This window comes from Festucalex cinctus, chromosome 6, assembly GCF_051991245.1.
Source record: "Festucalex cinctus isolate MCC-2025b chromosome 6, RoL_Fcin_1.0, whole genome shotgun sequence".
Classification (NCBI taxonomy): Eukaryota; Metazoa; Chordata; class Actinopteri; order Syngnathiformes; family Syngnathidae; genus Festucalex; species Festucalex cinctus.
Window position 1 is genome coordinate 16,702,557 of NC_135416.1, and position 27,850 is coordinate 16,730,406.

The following is a 27,850-nucleotide window of genomic DNA, read 5'->3' on the forward strand; positions in this document are numbered from 1 at the left end:
TCCCTCTTTCCCAAACTCGAGGGGGTCATCCAGGGCACCTGCTTTGAAAATGTGGATTCTAGCAATATGGCCGTGCCATGGAGGTGCATAGAAAGAAGAGTCCTTACAGGAGTACATGAAGATGTGGCTGGGTGATTTTTGCTGCTGTCGACTGAAGATGACATCACAGTTGCTCAGGGCTTAGCTAGCAAACAATGACGGCTTACCTGTTTTTCCCAAGCAGAGCCGTGATTGGTTGTTACATGAGCCCTGAGCAGCTGTGATGTTGACTGCAAGTGTCAAAATGGCCGCCCACTGAGGTGGAGAAAAACGGCTGAATTTAGCTCATATTCCACAAACGCAATATTACTCAATCAGTATACCGTTTAGACTAGTGCGGGCGCGTACAACATATTATAGTAAACACAGTACAATGTTTGGGTTGACTTTAACTGAGTATGTATTCAAATAAAAATAATCATTTGCTTCCATTTTGTAATTGTATTAGGTTGTCATAAGGCTTTCTTCCACATAGTTAGTAATAGTTAGTTAGTTTAATTCAAATTGTCCTTAAGTGTAAATGTGAGTGAAAATGTTGTTTTTTTTGTGTGTGTGTGCAATAGAACAGGCTCCAGCACACCTGTATCTCATACGAGGTAGCTATATAAAATAGATGAAATGATGGTCCAAAATGTATTATCTAGTTACAAATGTACATTTAAATTCGATCTATGCCGTTTCCAGTCGCGCGTACAGCAGTGACAGGAAGAAATGTTATACCACTAGATGGCAGAAGAAACGTTTCACCCGTTTACCCAACTGTTGCCATTTGTTCAACTAGAAAATAGCTTGTGTTCAACTCAACAGGATAGACCCAGAATTCACCCTTAAAAAAAGTGAGCAGAGTGAGACGAGAATCATCATTTCCATACTGACAGTATATATATATATATATATATATATATATATATTTCTCCATTTTTGTTTCTGCGATTCAATGTAAAATATACATTGGCTCGCAAATGGGTGGGGGGCACTGGTATAACGTGCACGTCTGTTACGAGATCGGTGGAGTCTTAAATGTCAGTAAATCTGGGCCTTTGTAAAAATGAGCAGCAGCACAACAGACTTCTTTCATTATATCGTGGCTTGTGCTGAAGAATCCAGCTGCGCTTTCCTCATTCAAAAAAAACCGCAGAGCGTCATCTGACAGCAGTCATTCACGTTACCATTTTTGAAGTCAAGCAAAAATGAAACGATTAATGAATGTGATTATTGACATGGTTAGTTTGAAGACCGTCTAAGGTCTTTCTAAATCGTTTCGGTCCCACCTTCTGGAGAGCGCGATACATTTATTTATTTATTTTCGTGGGGCCACGATTGCGGCAGAGTGTCTAAACCTGCTGACGTCAGTGGGAGGGTTGATGATGTAACGGGTTGGTCTGAGGCAGGAGGAGGAGACTGAAACTCACTGGACGACGGATATGGTCCTCCCCTGGTCACCTTTCATCCACCACAGTAGGATTTATCTCAACTTCGCGAGTGCCAGTTGGGTCGTAATCCACACCGCGTCCCCTGCAGTCGGAACCCGAAGAAGATTAGGCAGCGGCTTGATTCAGCGGCTACATGGCAAGCTAGCACAGCGAGGCTAACTAGCGTTAGCTTTTCCTCCAGCTCATCTCCCGAAGCCCGGCGAAGTGGAGAATCGATGACAAGAATGGCCACTTCACTCGGATAACCCAAGAAACGACCAAAATTGCGCCCAAGCCCTTCCAAAACAAACACCTGCTTAAATAACTGGTAAGTAGATATTCAGCTCCATACTGACTACTTAACAGCAATTTGAAAAGTTCATGTTTGGCTTGCAGTGTAACTGTCAGCATTACTGTTGTGTAATGTATGTTAACAGTGAACTAAAACTGCTGACTGTCCCCTTCAGCGTTCATAGTTTGATTTTAAAAGATCAACAGTCACATAATTTGTCTACTTAGCTCGAGCTTGATTAGTAGTGGAACAGCTTATTAAGGAGGTTTCTGTGCTAGTCATGTGTATTTATATAAATTGGTCACTGTTCAACTTATGACAAAAATAAAAATTCAAAATATAAGGTCTACAGACCAGAAAATTGGACAACTGAGTAATTTCTCTGCATGTTCGCCTGACATTTTGTTTTGACGTGTCTCCAAAGTTTCTGACAGACCCTGAAGCATGACGGTAATTATTGATGAGTGTGAGCATAGCTGTAGTGTGTCATTATTTTGTGTGTACTATCCTGGTTATTATTATTAGTCTTACGACCATCCCTGATCCCCACTTACGTAGGACTAGGACGTTGGCTCCCAGCCTCCCTTGCAGCATTTGCTCACAAACATGTATCATCTTGCTGAACAAGCAGAACACGAAGATCATAATAATCACTCTTTGCACTTCCCTGAAATGACATCAAGCATGCTTGCAGACTATTTGCTTCTAGTAATAACTTGTTTATTTTCACAAACACACAGTATCCACAATTGTATCTGTGCATCATGGCTACTGTAGCGTTCCCTTAACAGTTTCAATCTTCTCTTGCATTGTAAAGCATGGTCAGTTTCCATATTCTATCACTGTACATGGAGTGCCATCTCGTGACCTGTGCAGTAGCTTTAGTTGGACATACAGTGGAACCTCTGTGTTCGGCCGCAGTCCATCTGTGATTATTAATATTTTGATCAATGATTCCCCATAGGAAATTGAGAATTAAAACACATACATGCAACTCACTTTACAGTTCACATTCTGTTTTGAGACACATTAAACTTTTTTTTTGCTACGCTACTACTGGGAGCAATCATTTTGAATTGTTGTTTAATGGTTGTCATTAAATTTGTGGTATCAGTCAATATTTGGGTTAAGGTAAAAATTCAGGTTGAAACATTCTGGATAACACAGTTACTCCAGTACATAACCCGATCTAAACCGCAGCGCATGGCAACGTCATTATGTAAATAGACATCATTTCCGCTTTAACTTTCCACGGTCAATAAAAGAGATTTATATTCATGTCATTCACCACACTAAATAAAGTAGTCTTTATCCTCCTTTTTCCAAAAGTGTGGTTCTCTGCTGAATTGCCATGTTTCGCCTTTTTCCCCCTACTTATGCTTGTGTATTTCCAGTGGGTTGCACACCAGATAGACCATCTACTGTAGCATTTTCTTTTCACCATAGACAGAAAATAATGTGAAAGGTTGTGAATAAATCAATGTATACTAGTTAGGCTCATTAGGTGAGATGACCGCCATGCATAAAAGTAGTTTCAAGATTTTCAAGAACAGAGCATGCACAGAACACAAACCAACGATCACCTTTATATGACAATAATTTTCGGGTTAGAAGACGGGTAACCCAGGGGTCTTATTCAGGTTTTTATAAATCCGAATTACAACATATTTGGGTTTTTGTGCATTTACATGGCTTTTCAAAACACAAATATTGCCAATATTTCAGTTTTGAAAGGGTTATTGACTGCAATCAAACAGTCGTTGAAGTAAATCCACCTGGATCAATGCTTGAGTTCACTATGGATTGATAGTATAATGCGTTAGCTGTTATCCTTAGTTAACTAAACCCTACAACTGCTTTGGTAAAAACCGCAAGAATATGTCATTGCAGTGCGATTTTCATTGAGATGTTACTACTATCTTTACATTGTGTGGGATTTAAAGCTGCTCAATGCAGGAAATTGAATTTCGATTCGCTACTGCCACGTGTGGACGAAAAATGAACCTGCACATTCCCTAATTCAACTGCACGCTTTGTGCATGACATCACATCGTCATCCGCTGACAGTGGTCGGGAAATTACATCCCGAATCCAGTCTGTAAACTATTGGCCAGAAGCTTGCAAGAGCTTGCAAGAGTACCCATAGAGTACCCGTAAAAATCCAAGGTATTAATCTGCTAATTATAAAATGCTTGAGTCATAAATTGTCAACTAACTTAAAAGGCTACTGTAAACATGTTGCTACATAGAACAGCTTTAAGAGAGACACCACAGCTGTTGTTTTTCAAATTCGGACGAGACCTAGTCAAGGTTGGGGAGGAGGATAGGTTGTAGTGGCTGCACTTGGTAACTCTTACAAGCAAAGGAACTCAACTCTATGTCGTTTGTATTTATTTTTCAATATAAAGCAATGTCAACATCATATTGGATGCATTCGAATTATGCATGTTACGTTAATTGAACTTGTTTTACCTGGTGAAGGACTTGTCTTTACCAGAGAACACAAATTATTGAATTTGCTGTAATGCTCAGCAATAGTGCCTCTTGTTCACCGAAACTTGACATTTTTCATTTAGTGTTGTCTAGTCGATAGCATTTTGAAAAATGTAGCAGAATGCTGGAGAGACAACGGCAACTAGAAATAGTTGGGCTGGAAATTTATACGGCGATTCCACCTTTGAGCGTTTGCAAAGGATCAGTTTTCTCACTTTCTGACTGGGGCATTTGAGGTTCCACTGTACATCATTTTACTTTAACGCTCTCTGGTTTGCAGTGATGCTGTTTGTTGTGGTCTGTTGTGCAGCCAGTGCTGCATTCCTTGATCAGTGATTGATCATCTCTTCTGATCCATGTTTTAGATTGTTAGGCTTCACAGTACAGTACAACACACTCACACGAATAATTCAAAATAGTCTTCTAGACACCTAAATTCTACACTTGGGTCTTCTGTTGTAAAGCCCGATGAAGCCATAAAGCGCTAGCATTCTGGCATTGCTTTTACAGCTAATGCGATGCCTCAAATCGTCTTTTTTCCTCTCTTTTCCAAATCTATATTTTATTTTCAGGTTGTTGGTGTTGCTGCAGTTCCAAACATGGTGCAGAAGTACCAGTCACCCGTGAGGGTCTACAAGTACCCTTTTGAGCTGGTGATGGCAGTAAGTGTCTTTACTTTCCACCTGTCTAAAGGAATATTGCATGTTATTGATGCAGTGTTATGTAATAGTAGCAAGCATGTTCTCGTTCCCCATGTAAGAAATCTTCTGAATAACACACCTTCCATGACAAGCAGAAACTTGTTCCATGACAAATTGGAAAAACTATTTTTTGTTTTTCATAGTGGAAATCCTTGATGTGGAAAACTACTAAAATACTTGTACCTGGCTTAATCAGAACTTTATAAACAAATGCTGTTCGAATGTTTTAGATAAATAATAGTTTTTAGCTGGGTTTCAATTACAGGTTTTCGCAAAACAAAAGCAATATTTATACAATTTCGATAAAGAGCAATTTCTACTTGTAGGTGTTTCCAATGGAGAGTATTTGGCTTCTGAGGCGTAATTCTCTATAGCTAAATCGCTTTGTGGTTAAAATGAATGGTTATACCCTCAAAAGGCAGTTCCAACACAAAATCAAGTGGCTTTTGGCCCTTTACTTCCCACATACGTGACCAGGCGGGGTCACATGACTAGTGGAAACGTAAAAAATGTGTTTCCATGTCACTTTTGCAATAAACTTCTATATATACATCTCAAAAGCTGTCTCATTAGAGAAGGGGAACATTTTTACGATATTTGAGAAGTTTTTCGAAATTCATATGTTTCCATTACCAGTTTACTTTTACGCAATTTGTATTTTGCACTTTACCCCCAGGGTAATGGAAACACAGCAACTGCTCCTCCTACAACACAAAAATGTGAATGGCAGGTTAATTATGCTCTGAATGTGAGTGTGAGCGGTTATTGTCTATATGTGCCCTGCGATTAGCTGGTGACTAGTTCAGGGGTACCCCGACTCTCGAATCACCCTAGTGACGATAAGCAGTACAGTGAATGTACTGACGGTATCACCACATGCCCAATATGAAACTGTACATGTATGATTCTTTAATATTAGCTGGTGTTGTTCATTCCATTACCTACCTTCTTTTTTATGCCACTGAGACACTTGTGGATCCAGTTATCCGTGCTTTGTTAATTGGAGTAATTACACCACTGTGTAAGTATGGCGTCAATGTCTTTTAAAGCCTTGTCGTGTCAGACAGGTGCTGCTTTATTTAGATAATAAGTGGCCTCCATCAGCAAGCCGGAGGATGCAGGAAGACCAAATCTCCTTAGCACAGGGACAAACAAGTATCTATTAATAGAGGGCTAACACACAAGCACACTTGCTCACAAACACACACACATATACCTGGTTATACACATGCATGCTGGGTTTGTTGTTGAAAGATTTGCACAATTTATAAGATGAAGTTGAACATCATATGATCTTCTGTGCATGAAAATGATTTGCGCTCCATCTTACTGTGTACATATAAGCAATATAATTCTTTTTCTTATTTGTTAGTTAGTTAACCGTATGTGCGAGTTTGCGCAATTTGATTGCTTATTACTTCCACTTTTGTTTTAGCTACGTCGCACGAAATCAGTGCAATATTGTGTCATATTTAATTTAGAGATGGGCGCGTAGTAAGTACTGATCAAGGTTATTTTAGGTTACTAAAGTAACAAAAATTTTGTTAACAAAATAAAATAAACGGAAATGCTTTAAAAAAAAAAAACGAAAACTAACTGAAACTACATTTTATATTTACAAAACTAACTATAATTCTAAGAAAAATGTCCGTTTTAGTCTTTGGTAATTAATTTGATGGATGAGCCTTTGGGGATAATTTTAAATGTGTTTCTAAGTAGATTTATTGTGAAATTAACCGGAATAAGGACGTTTGAATCCGTGTCACACAAAAGCGATGTCATCTAGCAGCAGCCAATAGAAAAGCACCTTCAGGTGACATTGTTCCCATGGTGCCCACAAGTCATACACATTGAAAAAACAAACAAACTAAAACTAATACTGAAACTAAATAAAACTAAGCATTTATTAAAGAACAAAAAGCTAATAACTAACAGAACAACACTCAAAAAACTAATTAAAACTAACTAAATTAAAAATAAATCCTCAAAACGAAATAAAAGTAACTAAAATGAAAATTCAAAAACTATAATAACCCTGGAACTGATACCAGGTGTCTTGTATGATGCTGATACCTGACCTTATGTCAACGTATCAGTATAGGGTACCCAGGTATCAGTACTCGCAATTGCGGCCAATATCAGTATTGGCTGCCCTTTTGTTGCTGTTTTATGACCAGTAACTAGCAATTATAGAAGAATAGAAAATTGCCACTAATTTTATGCAATTATGGAAGAATGCTATATTGGGATATATAGATCTTTCTTCAAAATTATCTGCCATTTTTTTTTTTTTTTTTTTGTAAATTAAAGATAAAAAGTACTGGTGGTTTCGGTACTTGGTATCCTTATCGGTGACTACTCAAGAGTTGCGTACTTATACTGGTATCGTTCTGAATAAAAGTTGTATCGAACATTCATCGTCATACTTACCATATGGTTGGCCAGTTATAGGCTTGGAAAGCCAATATTGACTTCTTTCGTTTGTTGGGGGATTTTATTTGACATTTTTTGTGTTGAGGAATTTGTGTTGCTATCTCCATTTGACTTTCGGAAAATATGTCTTCTTCGAAATACACAGATATTTTACCAGTGCTCTAGAATCCTCTGCTGTGTCCTGTATAGTTTACAGTTTGTGCAATGCAGTTTTCGGAACAGACCTTGAGGGGACATGCTGCACACTGACAGGTGCTATTGAAGAATTTCAACCTCTGGCAAACACAAGTGTGGCTTTAAGTGCTGTTGCATAAGTCTTCTTGGATTGCAGCCAGCCTGTAAGCTGTGTTCCGCAGGGGCTACTTATGACTTAGTTGAGAAATGATTTCAGAGTAATCACTTATGTAAAGCATTTGAGAGACGTTAGATTTCGTCTGACAGCTATTTCATTTGCATTCTCAACCACTACAGTTCTCTGACTAATTTTGGGCAGAGTTGGACAGAGATAAACATGAGTGCAGACCTTTCAAAGCGAATTTGTCACCCATGTAATCAATGAGCGATCTTGATCTCTCAATATAAAAATACGATTTCCAGAAGAGCCACATTTCAATAGAAGCAACTAATTGGTGGATGTAAGAAAGGTGAACAAGATTAGTTGAAGGGGGTGCATTTGTGTCACAGTGTCTCTTCAACACTGATGACTGGAATCGCATAACACACAATATAATACACTATTAATAATGGCCGAGTGTATTAATTATACCAGGGCATTTAAAAGTATAACAGCATTTGTTTTCACTGCCTTTAACTTTAGCTGCAATAGACCCTGAAGTGTACTTCCTTGTTTCAATAACAGGAAATATTGTTGCGGCTACTGCTATTATCATCTGGTAGGTGGTAGGCTTTTCTCGGTGGAGTCCCCACAGGAATGTCAAAAAGCTGTACACAATACCCCTTGCCCTGTTATTTCAGGCCTGAAGGGCTAGTTAATGTTGGAACATCTATGAATAGGAATGACTTAAATAAGAAAAAACAAAAAAACAAACAAACCAAAAAAAAAACATTAAATGTAAAACACAATAACTAACGCCAACTTGCAGGTTTTTGCTGTGCATAGTACCATAATGAACCAGAAGATGGATTTAAGAGAGATTCCATAATGAAAATATGAAACCTGTTAACCTGGTCTGAGGTGCTTACATCATTATTTTACATAAGCCCTGTTTACTCTGTACACACGGATGCATAAAACAGGCCATTTCTCAAAGCATTGTTACAGCAATATGCATAGTCTGTTTTTTTTGTTTTTTTTACGGTGGTACTCTCTACATCCGCAACAGAGTTTGCACAGGACTATGTTTTAAAGTAGAACAGGATGTGTTGCAAGTGATACTCTGTATTGTTGACCGAATCATCTCTGTCCATAGATCAATAAATGTAGAAAGTGCCTAGGATTATCTTGGTTATTTTATTCTTGGATGAACAAGTCAACCAGTACGAGAGGTAGAGGTGCTTGGTATTGGCAAGTACTCACACAGTGAATAATCATACTAGTTTCTGTCTGGGGAAAAAAAAAAAAAAGTTTTATTCAACATCCCTAATATCAATCAACGCTGTATGGAGACAGTCTTTCTTCTTTTTTTTTTTTTTTCAAAGTGACAACTCTTCAGTCGGGCCATGGATGGGCAACTTTGATAATTGCAAGGGTCAGCAACAATAACGTCTTTCAGTCAGCTCTTAGCAATTTGATGTATTAATGTGTGGTATTACAGTAGGGACATGGTCAAATATTTTTTCTCAACACTACAAATTGAAATCAATGGTAATTTTCTATTCTTCTACTTTTCTAATTTCTAGTTCTTGATCGTAAAAGGGTCAGTCGCTGTCGCGAGTACTGATACCGTAAAATAATGCTGGCATTAGCACAGATACTTTTTTTTTTTTTTTTATCCAAATGGTGTGGAAAATGTCGGAGGGACTGCATCAAGATATTTTAAGCCCTTCCACAGTTAACTATAGGCATATAATGACAAAATCTTACCTTTGACACCATGTAGGGGTGTTCCAAATTATATCGTCTACGATATTACCGGTGTATATTTATGGGTGATAAAAAATTTGAAATATCGCAAAATTTATGTGATGACATAATGCGTAACATTATAAGTCTGCAAATTGTGCAGGAAAACTGCCGTTAAGAGTATGCAGAGGCTAACCCGAGGAGGACATAGAAGCAGGTCGTGTTGTTGGGGGTGAACAAAAGTTCATTAATTACTGGAGCACTCTTGATTAGACGCACTACTTATGGGGGGGTGAGGGGGGGCAGACGGTGGTTGGTTACTACTGAAGCGGTCGCGTATTGTTTGGCCAAGATAAGCAGTCCGCGGTGTTTATTTTTACCGTGAAAGGTAAGGAGCGTAAACATGCACATTTGGGTTTTTCATACCCGCTAGTTATGTCTACAAGCAATCACGGCATTTTCTTGCTCCTCTGATTAACCAGTCAGAGACATTCATGACAAAATAACGCTCAAGTAGGGTTGTCGCCGATTGTGGCAAAAATAACCAGTATCCACTCGTTTTCTCAGGTTGGGAGGTTCTGCTTGTGGGGTGAATTCAGGAAAAGACCACTTTGGTGATGTTTTTGGTGAGGAATTAGCATTTTAACATTGCTAAAAGCTCCAAAAGTTGTTTTTTCAAATTACTGTCCCTTAAAAAGGCTCCAGGGTTCTGAACTGCAACAGCGTACCCACTGTACATTCCAGTGTTTGCCTTTGTGTTGGGCTGAAATACTGTGTGCTTAGCTGCAATTTATTGATGCACTGCATTTCACTGTACAAAGGTAGAGGCAGAGGGATCCTTGTTTTTCTTCTAAGCTCTAGTATCACATTTTTTTTAATTTTTTTTATCAGGATTGTATCATATATTGGTTCATATCACTTTGTGTTTGATCCTCTTCCATTTAATGCTATAGCACCAGTCATACAACTCCAATGTCATCCCCCAAATACAAACTCATTTAAAGTAGAAGCCTTTAGTAGCTGTAAACTGTCCTCTATGAACTTTAACTTGAATCATTGGCCTGGTAAAGTTTTATGGAAAGTCTATTGCACTTTATGTCTGCACTTTGGAGTGCATACCATGTAAACTTTGTTTTTAGATGTTATTGCATTCTCTACATTTATCTAATTTTTCTTCACAACTGTATCCCTAGTGTGCGTATATGGGTCATCCGTAGCACAGTGTTCTAAATATTGGGGCTCTAACATATTGTCATGTATTTACCAGTGAGCCAACTGTTCCTTAACCTAGCTCATCTTGCTGTCCTCCTTTTCCCTGAGTGGTGTCCTGACCCACTTATGGCCATCTCTGTTTAATACTTCCGCAACCCAGTTTCTGTTGCTGAATTATCCTTTGCTTTACTCTGTTTAAATGTGTGTGTGACCTGCTGGCTTGTGAGTCACTTGCTGAAGAGTCTGAAATTATGGTATGTAAATGGTTTGTGAAAGAGTCTTGGGATTTTAACAGAAACACATGCTTGGGACCTGCCTTGATCTTTTCATCATCTCAAATTTAGTTTTATAAGGCAGTTCTAATCATCCACAGTACACCTGCGTTGTGATATTCCTTAGAGATTAGAAATCAAAACAAAACAGATTTCCTTCCTGCTTGTGATGTTTGAATAGATTTACGTGTGCTGTCAATTTGCAAGCATGGCACTTTTTCTTTTGAGACAGTGTTGTATACATTATTAGGCTGCTACACTGACCCGTGTTATGTTTCTTCTTGTAGATTAGTGAGCCAAACATAAACGTGTTGGGATCTGCCTCAGTGAGAGAGAGAGAGCTTATCACCATGCTGGGCGCTGCTTGTAACTGAATGCAGCAAGGCTGTGCTACAGTCATGTGACTCATTGGGGCCAATGGCAGTTCCGCAGCTTACTTCATTCACTGATCACAGCACACTCATTCACCCTTTTTTTGTGCTGCAAGGTCGAGATGCTGCCCATGCAGCTCCCTTCCCCCATTCTGTTTCACTCTGCTGGAAGCAGATGACACTTATCACTGAAGTCACAATCTCGATTTGCACTGCAGTCATGCGTCAATGTGCCACTTCAAATCTATGTTACAGTATATAGACGGCGTCTTTTTTTTTTTTAATAACAGGTTTTCAATTTATTTTAATTACTTTCATTAAACTTTTTGTTAAAACTCCTAACAAATTGTGTAATATAAATTGCATAATCACATCCTGATTCTTGTCAATCATAAACACCTAAATGAGATGGTCATTACTGCATCACTCAGCACTGCAGTGTAACCCAAAAAAACAGTCAATATGGCTACCTGCACAATCAAATGATATGACATGTAATACAAAACCATGTAAAATAATAAAGATAAGTCGTTCTTTAGTGGTGTCAAATTGCACTGCATAATACAACCTGATGTAGTGGCAGGTCACTATAAAAGGCTCACCAAGTATTTAGGGCTTAAGATTTTGTTTTGCTGGGGGTTTTTCAAGTGTATTATTTCTCCCTCATTCCCTTGCTGGCTGATTTTTTTGTGTGTGTGTGTTTTTTTTTAATGCGGACTGCAGCATTGAAATCACTGGAAGAAGAGAAGCGGGTGGTATGGCATGCAGAGATTAAAGGCTCTTGTTGTATTTGTTCAGACAAAAGCCTGTTGTTTGTCCCCACCAACATCCACTCTACATTCAAGTTTCGACTTTGTGTGACTTCACATAATGCCAAGAAAATAGTGGCGTAGTACCATAGTAACCAGTGAGAAAATAAGAGTTCATAGCCCACAGTCACTCATTAGTTCACTTGTAAAGCAGTTAGTTTTAGAACAGCTGTGTGAAGCACAACTAAGCAAATTTTCATAGAGAACAATGGAAAATCGCTTCCTCCCATCCTCAAGTGTAAGTTTGAAGCAATAATGTGTGTATTGTCTGTATTTTTTTTAATTTTATTTTTTTACAGCTATAACTTAAAGTTGAGTTGAATTGAGTTGAAGTCACCATTCTCCATCATATCCATTTTACTTGCCAGCATTTGTTATCATGACCTGACCTGAGCTGGTTTGACTGAACTGACTTGAGATCTGTTCCGCTCACTAAATGTAATGGTTTTATGGACTGACAAGACAAAAGTGAAACTTTTTGGCAAGCCACATCAGCTCTCTAACAGACGCCAAAATTAAGCATGTCAAGAAAAGAACACTGTCCCTACAGTGGAACCTGGAGGAGGTTCTGCTATGATCTGGGGCTGCTTTGCTAGATCTTGCACAGGTGCAGGGTACAATGAAATCTTAATGTTAGTGTCAGAAAGCTCTCAGTCGCAGGACATGGGTCTTGCAACAGAATAATGAGACAAGGCAAAAAACACTCAAGAATGGCTCATAGCAAAACTTCGGGCTATTCTAAATTGGCCTACTATAAACCCTAATCTAAAGTTGAACATTTGTGAAAGAAGCTGAAACACGCCATTGGAGAAAGCAAACCTGAGAGAGACCACAATTATCTTATGTTACGATTGTGGAAATTGTACTGTGCTTAATTCTCAAACATAACAGTTCAGATTCAATTATCCTTAGTTCCCTTGGCTACACTGTTATTCAGCAACATGTTTGTTAGTCCAATAAATATATTACTATCTGTCTGAATAAATACCAAAAAAATGACTTAATCTTAACACTTTAAGATCATATTTTGTTTTGTTGTGTTGGATGTCACGTCAAATATCGCTTGTAAATAATTTAGGCTTCATGGTAAAACATTTTTGGCTCCTAGCCTTTAGAAGAAGCTCTTCTTTTACCATATTGAGGCCAAAGTCAGCACAGAGCATTTTTTGTTGACCTCTCTTTTCCATGGATAGCCAGTGTAAATAGTCAGCAATAGTGCTGAGAGCAGAACAAATATTGTATACAATGTTCCAGAGCATCATGGCTGAATAACAAGAGGTCAGCATTCATTCAGTGTACAGTGGAAATCAGGCAGCTGATTGGCTCACGGGTCTTGACGCTGGCAGGTCAAGAATTGCTTACTTGATTAATGTTGTTTGCACAGTGTGTCACCTGATGTACGACACAAACCTATTATTGACTATAGTACGAGTTGTTATTTTGAGTTCTACCATCAAGGGGTGCATCAGTGAGTCATGCTGTTCCAACCTGCATGGTTGATTTGGCTCAGGTTTTATTACCCTCACGTTTATCAAAACTTGGTAGCAGCACTGAAGCAAACTGGTAACCCACTTTTAATCCTACATTTTACACTTCTGAACCAGTTGTATTGATTGTAAATCGATTAGTCATGCCTGGAGAGAGTGAGGCAGGATGAAGCACACTATCAGTTAAATGGATGCTTTTTATATAGCGCTTTCTGTACACCATGTGGTGCCCAAAGCGCTTTACAATGCCTCCCATTCACCCATTCACACCCACATCCACACACCAGTGGTCAGCTGCTGCCATGCAAGGAGCTGCCAGGTCCACTGGAAGCAAATCGAGGTTCAGTGTTTCAAGGGCGCTTGGACATGGTCATCAAGGGTGAAGGATTGAACCCACAACCGCAGGGATGGGTGATGATCACCCTACTACTGAGCCATGCCACCACAGTACATCTATGTATTACCACTACCATTGGCCTAGCTAGAACTTTGTACCTTGATCCTCACGAGTCAGTCCAAATATTGCTGTAATTGTTGTAGTATCACAAGGATTTCTCACATGATGTTTCTGCTTTCCTCTGTTTTACAGTATTTTCAGAAAGGGCACAATGGGGTTCTTTCACTTGTATGGCACTTTATCTCTCATTAAGGCACTCAAAGCGCTTAACATTGGCTTCACATTCACTTACTAATAGCGCAGTTCAGGTCCTTGCTCAAGGGCGCTTGAGCAACCCACAACCTCTGGGTTGGGGGACGACCACTCAACCACTGATCCATTTAGCTCTTATAACAACTGATACCAAATAATGTATCCCAGTTAATTATATAGTGTGCACGACAAGCGTCTACTAGTTTCCACAGTTGTTTTGCTTATAAAATTTCAGGCTTTTAGCCATTGAGGCAGGAATCTACCATTATCTGGCATTTTCTTGAAGCACTGACTGCTTTGTAGTTCTACAGTTTCCGATGCGAGGCAATGATGATGTCCGAATGTAAATACCTAAGCCAGTGTCTGTGATTGAATGAACATGCGGGGGATTGGGTGTGTGCAACCAAGCATGACGGGGATAGCGATTGAGTGACCTTGTGTTTGGAGATGTGTTGACAACTGAGAACTATATCATTGATGATTCAATTAATCAAACTTGACTATCATCACCGAAAAACAAACAAACAAACAAACAAACAAACAAACAGAGGTCATTGATCCCCTTCTAATGCGGCATACTCATTTATGTTGAGTACAGTAATTTTTACTTTTACATTGCTATCTCAGACACCAATAAGCAATATATTTCAGTAATCTTCCCCTTGCATTTAATAAAGACAAATAACATGGTCTCTCTCAAATCGCTAACCATTTGATGACACCTCTTTCCTCTTCCAGGCCTATGAGCGCCGGTTCCCCACATGTCACCTTATCCCCATGTTTGTGGCAAGTGATGTGGTTGAAGAAGAGACAAGTGAGGATAGATCTACTCATAGGATCGAGCGGCGCTGTGCCCTTGATGTGGATGCTCCACGCCTTCTCAAACGGGTAATCTACCAATCACGCTACCACACATTGACACCCAAAGTTCAATGCACTGTGGTTATAAGATCAACGTACAATCTTTTTAGATAACTGTACTTTGCAATTTGTCGCCCAATGCATTGGCAGTACTTTTGCAGCTATAATGATTATTTGTGTCTGCAGATTGCTGGTGTGGACTATGTCTACTTCATCCAGAAAAACACACTTAACCGAAAGGAGCGGACACTTCACATAGAATCGCATAATGAGACCTTCTCCAACAGGGTCATCATCCATGAAGTTTGCTGCTATTCGGTATAAACATGCTCCTGTACATATTAGTGTACATTCTGCCTTCTCAACCTGGCGGTTTACACTTTTGATGCATTTTGGAAATTCATCATTTCCGCTTGATCCTGGCTGAAAGCTCTTTAAAATCAGTATATCTGTACAGGCCCACTACCCACTGTTTGCTATGACTTCAAATCTACTCATCAATGAATGAGCATGCACTAAGTTAAACAGGTCAATCACATTGTATTATCACCTAGTTATGCAGGGCTCTAATTTTAGCTCCAAGGCACCATGAAGGTTCTTAGTGTGCACGTTAACACACAGTATTAAGAGTAACTCAGCTAGACAGCCTAATTAGACAACGCTAATGGACCTGGCTAAAGCGGAAATGTTTTCGTTGCCAAGGGGGATGAAGCTACCAGCACAGTGTCTTGCATTTTCCCCTTGACTCTTTAACTGGTATCCTGGATTCAATTAATTTGTTTTAGAATAATTCATATTAAACAATGTCAAATTAAATCTATCAGAAACATGCTCGAATTTGCTGTTGGCTACACAATAACAACATAAGGTCATTCTTTGCATGGGATTTGTGAGCCACAAATTCTGCTTCAGTGCCTCCCATCTGTCTTCTTACATCAGAGAAAATCCAAATGTTTGCTGAATGAATACTTAACCTTACCCACGTACATTCACATTTGTTTGACCTTTATTTTAAGCTCAGAATGTTTCATTTGTTAAAGGCTTGCTAATTTTATATGGATAGGCTGACACAAGCACACTTCATCTCACAGTGCAGTGCACATATTTCTCTTTGTGCATCCTGTTCTAGCGAAGTCAAGTGACCCGTTGTTACAATAGCGGCAAAGCCCCCTTTATTGCTCATGTGTACAGTATGATGCAGCAATGCATGTTCTCACATTTTCCAGGTCCACCCTGAGAATGAAGACTGGACGTGTTTTGAGCAGTCAGCCAGTCTGGACATCAAGTCTTTCTTTGGCTTTGAGAGCACAGTGGAAAAGATTGCAATGAAGCAGTATGCCAGCAGCATCAAAAAGGTGTTTGTGTGTTTATTTTTTCCAGAATGTCATTTAGCTACTTCTTGATGCTGCTTAGAAGCAGTTCTTCACCGAGGATATATAAATGTGATTGGGTTTACATCTCTGAGCGAAAGGTCCGAGGTCCCTGTATGTACCTTTAGATAAATGTGAACAGTGTTAGCATGACTTAGAATTGTTCTTTCTGTTTTTATAGGCTAACATTAAAGTTGAAATTGTTTTTTTTTTTAATGTGACCCACTTATCCTCATTTTGAATAATGTACTTAAGGGACATATTAGTCCTCTGTTAGACCCAGAGAAGGCAATTTAATTATTCTACTCATTGCTCGGCTTTTTTGTATCATCCTAACTTCTATTGTATTCTACTTGCAGGGAAAAGAAATCATAGAATACTACCTAAAGGAGCTAGAAGATGAGGGGATCACTCATGTGCCACGATGGAGTCCGGCCTGTCTTCCCCTGCCTCCAACCAGACCAACCAGTCTCTTTACCAGCCCACCTGCCGACCCCAAGGTCCCCGTCACAGCCGCTGTTCCCATCCCACTGGCTACTGATGCCGCGGACAGCAGTTCACAAGATGCCAAGCAGGACAGCGCCGGCCTTCAGGGAGATAGTTTAACTGAGATTCTGGCTGGCACACCGGAAGGTCTGTTCAGCTGATAAGTGGGAAATGAGTGGCTGCCCATTCAAAATAATTTAATTGGAGCGTTCTGTGAATTGTAGTTAGACATGTCAATTATGAAGTTGAAGTGGGATTTGCTTGTTTTGTTTTTGCAGATAAATTGGATGCCGACTATATCAAACGCTACCTTGGCGATCTAACACCCCTGCAGGAGAGCTGTCTCATCAGACTTCGGAAATGGCTACAGGAGACCCACAAGGGAAAGGTGACGTGCGGCTTTACATATATTTTCTAGCAGCAGGAATCTGATTATTTTGAAATAGCTGCGAATCTCAAGTTCATACTGTTGTCCGGTATGCCTCTTACCATCTTCATTTCAGATTCCCAAGGATGAACACATCTTGCGATTCTTGCGGGCCAGGGATTTCAACATGGACAAGGCTCGTGAAATTTTGTGCCAGTCACTGACCTGGAGGAAGCAGCACCAAGTAGACTATCTTCTCGAGACATGGAGTTCACCACAAGTCCTTCAGGACTACTACACAGGGGGCTGGCACCACCATGATCGAGGTAGGTTGAAATGTTCACCTGCGTACACACCCTGGCTGTTCAGATGGGTTTACACATACATGATTTATGTCGGCTAGTCTTGCAAAGCTAGACAATATCGCAAGATCTTTGCTCTTGGGTGTCCTTCAGACTCAGGTTACATGATAATGAACTCACAAGCTATTTTTTTCCTGGTAGATCACAGCCATTCAGAAATTACATACATACATCAGCACTATTTGGTTACGCTAACATTAACATGTTCTTGGCTTTAGTAAATTCTGCCACATCCTGTGTAAAGTTTGTTTTTGTAGTCGTGTTTCTTTTCCCAGAGAATTGTGCAAATAGTGTTTATATTTCAATAGTTGTGTAGGAAAATGGGACAAAAGTATTTTTCCGGCTCTTATTGTCTACATAACAGAAGAGTAGGTGACTATAACGATGCTCAGCAGTTTAATATACACCCCAGCAGACTGTAAGATTGTGTTTATTATTCTATTTTGTATCTTCTAGATGGTCGGCCATTGTACGTTCTGCGACTTGGCCAGATGGACACCAAAGGACTGGTCCGAGCACTAGGAGAAGAATCTCTGCTTAGACATGTATGTACAGTATTTACGTCATTGTTCGCATGACAGTACATGTTAAGTCTTGATGTAAACCATTCAGGTTAGGTAATCAGCATCCAGTGTCTTAAAGGAGGCAAGTGCTTTAAAAGCAGGGCATACACACAGTAATCATATAAATAGTGCACTTAAAATGTACTTGCCGTAAATCACTCAAATCAAATTAGGGAGTTGCTATGTTCTTGAAATGTCACAATAAGTTTCTGGTTCTGTTCATTTTCAGGTGCTGTCTATCAATGAGGAGGGGCTGAGACGTTGCGAAGAGAACACCAAGGTGTTTGGGCGTCCCATCAGGTAAACATGAGTCCAAATGTGGGCTTATAACACAAAGTACTCAAGTCAAATTTACTTTCTAGAATGTGATAGGTGCCACTTAACATTTAACCATCAAGCCACATGTTGGCTTTTTATGTTCATTTCCATAGTTGGCATGCACGCTATGAGGGAGTCCAGGGCAGTCAGTCATATCTCCAGCAGAATGAAGACAATAAAGTATGTTGCTTTGTGCATCGATGCAGCCCATGGTGGGAAGAGTGAGGGAAAGGAATGGAGATGGTATCGTTCAGCAGGAGGTGGGGGCAGGGAACTGAGCCACAGAGGATGGCACGTCAACTATGAATAGCTGTTAGGCTACACTGGCTGCAAGCCAGACAAGAGGATGGAGAGGGGGTCTAGAATTAGTATGCACTGCTGTCACCACTTCAACCACACTTTCCAGTGACAGACTCTAAATGGTTGCTTATCGGTTTGTGTTTTGTGGTCTCCTCTTCTGCTCAGTTGCTGGACATGTCTCGTGGATCTGGAGGGTCTAAACATGCGTCACCTGTGGCGGCCAGGAGTCAAGGCTCTGTTGAGGATTATCGAGGTTGTGGAGGCCAACTATCCTGAAACACTGGGACGGCTGCTTATCTTGAGAGCTCCCAGAGTCTTCCCAGTGCTTTGGACTCTGGTGAGCACTGGCAACCACTGGCTCTCAGATTCAGATGTTACATGATACATATTCATGGGTTTTAAATCAGCCGCCCTTAATTTTAAACACTAAAAAACTCAGTGTTTGACATTTTCATTTAACAAACACGTCTATACACGTGTTTGAGTGCAGCTACTTTGAGCAAGCGTATAAAAAAAGACATATAGGGGCATATTCACTAAGAATGCGCTGCGTCCGGTAATAGCGCGAAATATTGCACCACAACTGCACCCGCAGTCTGCGCCCAGTTACCCACCTATTCACTAAGGATAGTGCTCCAATCATATACCGGCGCAAAAACACACACAAAACTGACAGCTTGGATGATTTACCACACATGGCAATGGATTTGCGCCAAGAACATGGTTGTTATAGTAACAGTTGCGAGAAAGATGACATTATCAGAAAGCGAGGTTGGACCGAGAGTAAGCGTTTAGAGCGCCATTAAGCTGTACAGAGCAGAGAGGACGACAACGTCATTCATTCATAAAGTACAAATTATTGGTGCGATCGTGTTTTAAAAATATATTTTCAGAGGTTGGCGTGGGCGTCTGGCACGTAAAAATTATCGTAAAATGCCTCCCCGCCATTGCCGATCATTCTGGGTTACGTTATGTGTTATGTGTCCTAAACTAACATATAAATAAAGTAAAAATAAACAATATTGTGTGTTGGGAAGATGCTAAAACTGCCTTTTAGGGAAAACTGTTAGTGACCATTCTGTGTAAACCCTGTTTTTCCTGCCCCCTCTCCTCTCTATAACCAGCCAGTTCAGTCAACATGTAACCTGATAAACACGTTGATGTTTCATGACTTTAGGTGAGTCCATTCATCGACGAAAACACCCGCAAGAAGTTCTTAATCTATGCAGGAAACGATTACCAGGGCCCCGGCGGACTGGTGGACTACATAGACAAGGAGATTATCCCTGACTTCCTGGGCGGCGAGTGTATGGTGAGTGGAGAATTACACATGTATGTTAAAGAACATGATTAGATTCTTTTACTGACCTCATTTTCTGCGTGGTTGTGCATGCACTCTCTCTTGCTATACAGTGTGAGGTACCTGAAGGAGGCTTGGTCCCAAAGTCAATGTACCGCACTGCAGAGGAGCTTGAGAATGAAGATGTTCGTCTGTGGACCGAAACTATCTACCAAAGCGCCAGCATCTTCAAAGGAGCTCCACATGAGGTGAGATTGAGTAACACATGCAGAACAAGAGGAATTTAATTGATATGTAGGCCAGGACAAGAACAGTCCCTCAGACTCTGAGGCTCAGAGATTTTGTTTTGTTGAAAAGTCTGCCATCTAGTGGTTGGTACTTGTAGACTGCACCTTTTTTTTATTTCTGGCATTTGACAATGGACATTTTTAGATGTCATAATATGGTACGCCTACAAACATATCTAACCTAACATGATTTGACCAAAGAAAAGAAAGTTTTGTCACTGTAGCCCTTTCAGATATACGTTACAAAATTGTCATGAAGGCAAATACTGTTGTATTACTGTATTTGGCTCCTGCATCTTTATCTGAAACATCTCTTCGTTACAATTGAGAGGGACCTTAGGACCCTTGAAAGGTGTTATATATATTCAAAGTTATGATTATTTATTGTTCCCCAATGTCCTACTTTTAAAAAGCTCCTGATTGAGATCATCGACGCCTCCTCAGTCATCACCTGGGACTTTGATGTGTGTAAAGGTGATGTGGTTTTCAACATCTACCACTCCAAGCGGGCCCCACAACCACCGCGTAAAGACCCACTCGGAGCTCATGGGATCACGTCGCCAGGGGGCAACAATGTCCAGCTCATAGACAAGTCATGGACACTCGGGCAAGATTACAGCATGGTAGAGTCCCCTCTAACCTGCAAGGAGGGAGAAAGCGTGCAGGTGAGCTTTTGGGAATATCAAGGAAGTAAATAAATCTTTTGGTTCATTTGGCAGGATTTGTTTTTCTCATTTGTCTGTGACTCCCACCTTTGTTTTGTTTAGGGCTCCCATATTACACGTTGGCCAGGTTTCTACATCCTCCAGTGGAAGTTCCACAACATGCCGGCCTGCTCGGCCACTAATCTGCCTCGAGTCGACGATGTGCTGGCCACGCTGCAAGTCTCCTCGCACAAGTGTAAAGTCATGTACTACACCGAGGTTTTGGGCTCTGAGGACTTCAGGTTGGTGACTCACCCACGAAACACTTTTGAATTGAAATGATTGAACATCAATTCTATAATGAGTTCCTTCCCGTGTTCTATTCGTCCCCCGCTACACCGTACATACTGCAAGACAAAGAGTATTGAAATGAGGATGCTTCCTTTCCCAGACTTTTTATTTGAAATTCTTTTTTTTTTCTTTCCAATGCATTCCTGTTCTTTCTTGCCCTCTTCCTCCTGCCGCTCTGTCTTCTTCCTGTGAAGAACGGCTTGCTGCGACGTGCAGAGTTTGTAAGTGGCGCAGTGGTTGCCCCTCTTCCTTTAGCACTACCCCGTCGTCATCCTGCTTTTTGGCTGCTAACTTGCCAGCCTACCTCCATGGCAACTGGCCATGAGCACAGTCTGGCTTTGAGCCTGTTGACTGTTGCCCCGCTTGCATGACTAACAATACTAGCAATCGCTGGCCTTATTCAAGTCTTGAAACTGCTACATACTATTCTTTTCCTAATGTTACGTTGATTTAAACTATCAACTTGCTAAAACTGCACTAGCTGTTTTGCTGTAGTCTTTTACTCCAGATATGACCGCACTGTTTTTAACATTTTAGAACTGTTGGACAAACTAATACTTGTTTGTATACAATTTCCTCCAAAAGCGTTGGAAGAGCAAGGTCAATTCAACTGTTCTTGTAGTCGACTGAAGACATTTGGGTTTCAGATCAAAAGATGGATATGAGACACAAGTTAAGAATTCCAGCATTAATTTCATGGTATTTACATCTAGATCTGTTAAACAACTCCCAACAGAGCATCTTTTGTTCGAACCGACCCACTTTCCAAGTGAGCAAAAGAATTGGAACGTGACTGATTGTACCTGTAGTTGATTAGGTTTTTGCCTTTTAGATTGATTTGGGTTGCACCGGCACCTGTGATGACTGCATTTTCTGTTAAGCAACAGTTGTTCATGGTAGAAAAGCAAATCATTTAGAAGCTGAGAGAAGGTGGGAAATCGGTCAGAGCAATTGCACAAACAGCCAATGCAACAATTTGGAATATCCTGAAAAAGAAACAAACTACTAATGTGCTGAGCAACATGTCAAACAGGTTGGCCAAGGGTACCAACAGCAGTTAATTACAGAAACATTAGGAGAGCTGTTAAGCTGTAAAACAAACAAAGGCAACAGTGACATTGCTGAAGGGGTGAAGGTATCACGTTCCAGTGTTTGAAATTAGAAATTTACAGGCCATACCACAAGATTCAAAGCACTCATCAGCAAAAAAAAGAATCGGGAAGGCCAGATTGGATTTTGCAAAGAGCCACAAACGTTTTGGAACGAAGTTTCATAGACTGACGAGCCCATGATTAACCTCTAGAAAGTGGCGGAAAGGCCTGAGCATGGAGAAAGGAAAGTTCTGCTTATGGTCCAAAACACACTAGCTCATCACGTCTTGGGCTTTCATGGTTGCTTCTGGAATGGGGTCACAAGTCTTTATTGGTGATGTAACTCACGATGGTAGCAGCAGAATGAATTCTGAAGTCTGCAAAACCATTTTGTCTGGCAAATGACGGGAAAATTAATCCAAACTAAACTTGTGAGAAGCTTCATCATGCAACAAGTCAATGCGCCAAAACACACTGCTAACACAACAAAGGACTTTGTTAGGAGGAAAAAGTGAAAGATCTTTAACTGGCTGAGGCAATCTCTGGACCTTAACCCAATAGAGCATATATTTTAAATCTTGAAGTGAGAACAAAACGAAACAAACGAACTGAAAGAGGCTGCGGTAAAGGCCTAGAAAAGCATTTCAGATGAATACAAAAGTCTGGTGAAGTCACTGGATCGCAGGCTCGATGCAGTTATTGCAAGTAAGGTTTATGCTACCAAATATTAACTGTTTTTCACCTGAAATCAATTTAATAATGTCTGTTCCTATACTTTTCCTCACCCAAAGTTGGTGGCTTCAAACAAGACGTGCTCTATCCCGAGTTGTTTAACACATCTAGATGTAAATGCCATGAAATAAAAGGTGGAATTCTGAACTTCTGTCTTAAATTCTATTCATCTTTTGATCTGTCTTCGGTATGCAACAAAACAAAGAAACTTGCCATTTCAATTGTTTTGGAGGAGACTGAATCTCTTCCTAACTCAACTAAGCTCATATTAAATATGTATAAATGGCTTGTGCTATTCTTTGTCTTTGTTGGGATCAGATGAAATGAAGTGATACACGTTTAACGAACTATTCACTCTTAAAAATCCTTAGTCCTGATGCCAAATAAAGCTTGTACGTTTTGGTTACCTTAACTTGACAAACCCAGCTGACCTATGATTACTGTAAACTTTGTTTGTGCAGTCCAATTCTATCCTAATTTAAGCAACATTCACAATTAGTTAGTGATATCATACAACCAAAGGAAAAAACTTACTGTATTTACTGTTTGTGTTTATGCTTTTCCACAACCAGAAGCTTGAAATATGCAAACGGTTGAGATAAACTTAACCAACAGAACAGGAACAATGAATGGCCCTTTTGTTATTCTGTCACACACAGTAAACTTATAGTAGCTGAGCTAATGCACTATAGACCATTTGAAAGTGACTCCTACTTCTTGGGTAAAAATTAATGAAATTTGATACACACTTCTGAATATATAAAGATGAGTTAATTTGAGTTGAGATAACAAATTTGCTGAAATTACCTTTAATCTGTGCCAGTGTTTACATTTTCAAATTAGCACTTCTGCAACATTCCTAGAAAATTACAATTGCTGAGCTGCTTGTATTTTCAGAACAGGCCCACCGGCTACCCATGTGGTCCTTAGTGGCTCCCAGTTGGTGACCCTGCTGTAGGGTATTATGGCCTCTGATAGAACCAAAAGGATAGAGTGCCGACGATTAGATCCTGGCTGCATGGTCGTGGGTGTGCGTCATGGTCACATGATGCTCATTTAGTTCCCTGACCAGACTGTGTCTCTTGTTGCAGGGGTTCGATGACCAGCTTGGAGTCGAGCCACAGTGGCTTTTCGCAACTCAGCGCTGCCACCACTTCATCCAGCCAATCCCAGTCCAGCTCAATGATCTCCAGGTAGACAGAGCGGTTGGAGAGCACCGTCTCCTACTTAGTGATCACCCCAACAATCCCTTTAACTCAGACTTCAACACCATTTTCAATTTTGGATGCTGACCAGCAGACAACAAATCATGGCTCCAAAACATTTAAAAAAAAGAAAAAAGAAAAAAAAAGAGAGAGTGTGCGGCGTGACCTCCTGTTAAAGGGCTGATTGATTTTTCCTTTTTTTTTGCACAAAGGTCATATTTCAGCGCTTGGTGTCTTTGCTAGGCAACGAATGAGACTGAGCATTTGGAAAATTACAGTTTGTGGCTCATTTAGAGTGCACATGTTGAAAGCATCTTGGGAGGTTTGAAGAAGCAATATTTTCATCCCAGCAGTGGCACGTTTGAATGGATGAAGACACTGGAGGCGCTGTTATATACTGTATATGCATTCACTTTTACACTCCAAAATTCCATCTGCAATAATCAGATGACGCACCCCTCATTCATGTGCGCCACTGTGGAAGATTGGAAGTTCTGTTACATATAAACATGCAGCACCCACATGTTTGACTTTTGCTCTCATTATATTAGCACAGAGATATTTTCAATATGGAGAGCAGTGTAGAAAATCCAACACTCTTGTTGAATTTTACATTAACATTTATTCAAGAACTGATCCTCAAAAGTTGCACATCATAGCCAACCAATCCAATGTGAACATTTGTATGGGCTTCTTACACTTTGAAAACACAGTTTACGCAGACCTGATTCAGATATCATGCACATGTTCAAAAAAAACAAAACAAAACCCAACGCTCCCGAGTGGATGGGGCTTATTGAATCATGGCAATACAAATTGAGTCAACGGATGCTAATCTGGTGTCCGTTTAGTGTCCAGATGTTCTCTGAGCATGCTGACATTAATGTGGCAGGCCCCACCCTCTTTTGAGGGCTCGGCCCGCCAACCATGCTATGAACAGCTTACTTGACCAGCATCTCACTCTTTAGTGCTTGAAGCAATAACGCGGGTTTCTACTGTGTGACATATATATATTTATCATTGAGATGTCCATTGTAGATGGGGTGATGGTGAGGGCTGATTGCAGGTGACCTTTATGTAATGTACAGGCAGGCACAAAGGCAACCTGAGCCACTTTGCGCGTGTGTGCGTGTGTTTTTGTATGTGTGTTTTATCATGAATAAACAAGTAACTCACCCTTTTCTCACTAAGGGCACCACAAGTTTGCTTTGCATTCCTGTTCGTGAACGTGCTCGAGATCAACAAATTCAATGCCAAATTGCCTCAATTGTACGAGGTCATCATGTCATCTGGCAGAGCTGCCACCATTGGGCTTTGTTTTTTTTTTTTTTTAGGGGGTTGGTGAAATATGCTATTTCTGTGTGCATAAGGTTGAATATCTATTACGATGCTTATCATTTGACAGTATTTTAGTTGGGGGAAAAAATATCTCTACTGTACATGTACTAGTTATTTTTGAGGATTGCTACTGTTTTTGACATACTTGATGGGGTTGAAGAAACAGTGGTGTGTTACTGCATGCACGTTGCACATAGTGACATGGTTTACCAGTCTGCTATTTGAAAAGGAATAGCCTTTTAAAGAGCCATTTGTCAATAAACACCATTTTAGCCTTTGTAAGACTCGTTTAGAAACAGCTGCTTTTTCAAGGTCAATTCATGAATTCTGATCATTGTCCAAAAACATAATTTCCATGCAGCAGTAACTGGATTAGAACATGCATTGATGACTGTAAATTGGTAGGAGTCATCAAACGCTATCTTTAAGGACACTTAGAAGAACTCCAAAGGATACGCACCATGCATGTTTTAGATACACTAAATTGTTTTTCACTCCAAATGAAAGGTCAAGATTTTTTGTGTGTAATATTTGCAAAAATGTGAAGTGTTTTACCTCCTAAGAATGAGGGCTATCATGTATAAGAATGGATGCTGGAAACAGCAGTGAAAAATAAGACATGCCTGTAAAATGTATGTACTGTACTGTACTGTACTGTACACACTCCCTCCGGCCCTCCCTTTGAACCATGTCTGGACCCACACAGTCAACTTCCCATGACCTACTAATTCTTTATAGAGATTAATCCATTTTATTTAACTGGTAGAATGATTAAATATGCAGAAGCAGACCTACAGTAAGTACTTTTTTTTTTTTTTTTTTTTTGTATATCTAACAGAGTGGACCTTAGATTTGTACAACTGCCTTGCTGAAATTAAGAATTGAAGCCATGGGCATAAAATGTTCTTGGATCCAGTATTTTCATGACCATGTGAATTCAGTGTTTGCGATACCGGAGACCCTTCGCGTTTTCTGTATGCTGCTTCTCTGATTTACATTGCGTGTACATTTTCAAATATCTCTTGAGGGCTATGAAATGTTTGTCATTTACTTTTACATGTGTTTGTTTGTCCGCTTCCTATTCTGGTAAAGTTGCATATCTCCTTCTGTCTTTATGCGAGATATTATGTAAAAAGTACTTGTTTGAATTCATGAGAATATAGCGCCTTTGCTCTTTTTGTGTGGAGAACATTAAACTTGAATTATGTACAGTTGTGTCCTATTTATTTGCATTGCTCATTAGTTACTGTTTTCCTACTTTATGAGGAGCACTTTCCTTGAATTAACAGCATTTTATATTTACTTACTAAAATGATCTTGTGCACCATTGAAAATTCTGGGTGCACTTGAAGAAGAAATGCATGATAAAACTGATGATTTTTTTTCTATTTGTTGTCATGGTAAAAATGTTAGGAAGAAAATGTGCATAGCAAGTCAAAGGAAACACTAATCACACATGTATTTAATTTCCTGTATCCACATTTGCTCTTACTATTTGATTACAAGACTGAGAAAGCATCCACAAAACTTTAAGGAAGTTGAAATCACTGACCATGACTGAACACACCCTTTTTCCAAATTAGGCAGAAATTAGAATCATAAAGTAAGTTGATGTTCTTCTCTGCTTCCCTCCCTACCAGAGAATGCACATTCTTTCAAGAGAGAGTACAGTTAATGTAGACTACTGGCGTTCCACCGGAAATAGTAATTGGTCTGTGGGGCTGAAGCCTAAAGTAATGCACTGCGGTCAGCCTCGAGCTACTCAAAAGTCATCCTCCACAAAGATTGTGTTTATATACTCTACATTACATTAAGATGCTGTCAATGTGGTCTTAATCCTTTGGATTTTAAATCATTTGTACAAAAATAATCCCTTAGGTATCACACTCAATTTCTAGGAGAAACTAAGACTACATTATCTCAGAATTCCTCCCAGGAAGTCTCACACAGATCTGACTGATATTGCATTTCAAAATTAAATGGAAAGTCAACCTAATACTTTTCTTAACAATAATATGTTCCATGCAGCCCCACTAGTTTAAACACGTTAATGTGATTAAAATTGCATTTGTAGAATTTGAG

General features: G+C 39.9%; 1 protein-coding gene across 3 annotated transcripts; it reads left to right on the forward strand.

Moving 5' to 3' along the window:
• Nucleotides 1–1,412: 1,412 nt before the first annotated feature.
• Nucleotides 1,413–26,977, forward strand: LOC144021330 (SEC14-like protein 1). 3 transcript variants are annotated; one of them, XM_077525542.1, is made up of 18 exons: nt 1,413–1,779; nt 2,168–2,193; nt 4,809–4,898; nt 14,932–15,081; nt 15,241–15,372; nt 16,281–16,409; nt 16,784–17,057; nt 17,189–17,298; nt 17,414–17,603; nt 18,096–18,184; nt 18,432–18,502; nt 18,986–19,157; nt 19,998–20,132; nt 20,234–20,368; nt 20,821–21,072; nt 21,175–21,353; nt 21,597–21,623; nt 24,317–26,977. In XM_077525542.1, exons 2-18 carry the CDS (start codon nt 2,188–2,190, stop codon nt 24,420–24,422), a joined length of 2,247 nt encoding a protein of 748 aa, XP_077381668.1. In that variant the 5' UTR covers nt 1,413–1,779; nt 2,168–2,187; the 3' UTR covers nt 24,423–26,977. The 3 variants fall into 3 exon arrangements, with proteins under 3 accessions (XP_077381668.1, XP_077381669.1, XP_077381670.1); XM_077525543.1 differs by lacking the exon at nt 21,597–21,623; XM_077525544.1 differs by lacking the exon at nt 2,168–2,193.
• Nucleotides 26,978–27,850: the final 873 nt, after the last annotated feature.

What these genes read in the sequence shown, in the direction of transcription:
- LOC144021330 (XM_077525542.1), top strand. An exon ending in CTCCACGCCTTCTCAAACGG is followed by an intron (nt 15,082 to 15,240) that starts GTAATCTACCAA and finishes TTGTGTCTGCAG; the next exon opens with ATTGCTGGTGTGGACTATGT. An exon ending in CTGGCACCACCATGATCGAG is followed by an intron (nt 17,604 to 18,095) that starts GTAGGTTGAAAT and finishes TGTATCTTCTAG; the next exon opens with ATGGTCGGCCATTGTACGTT.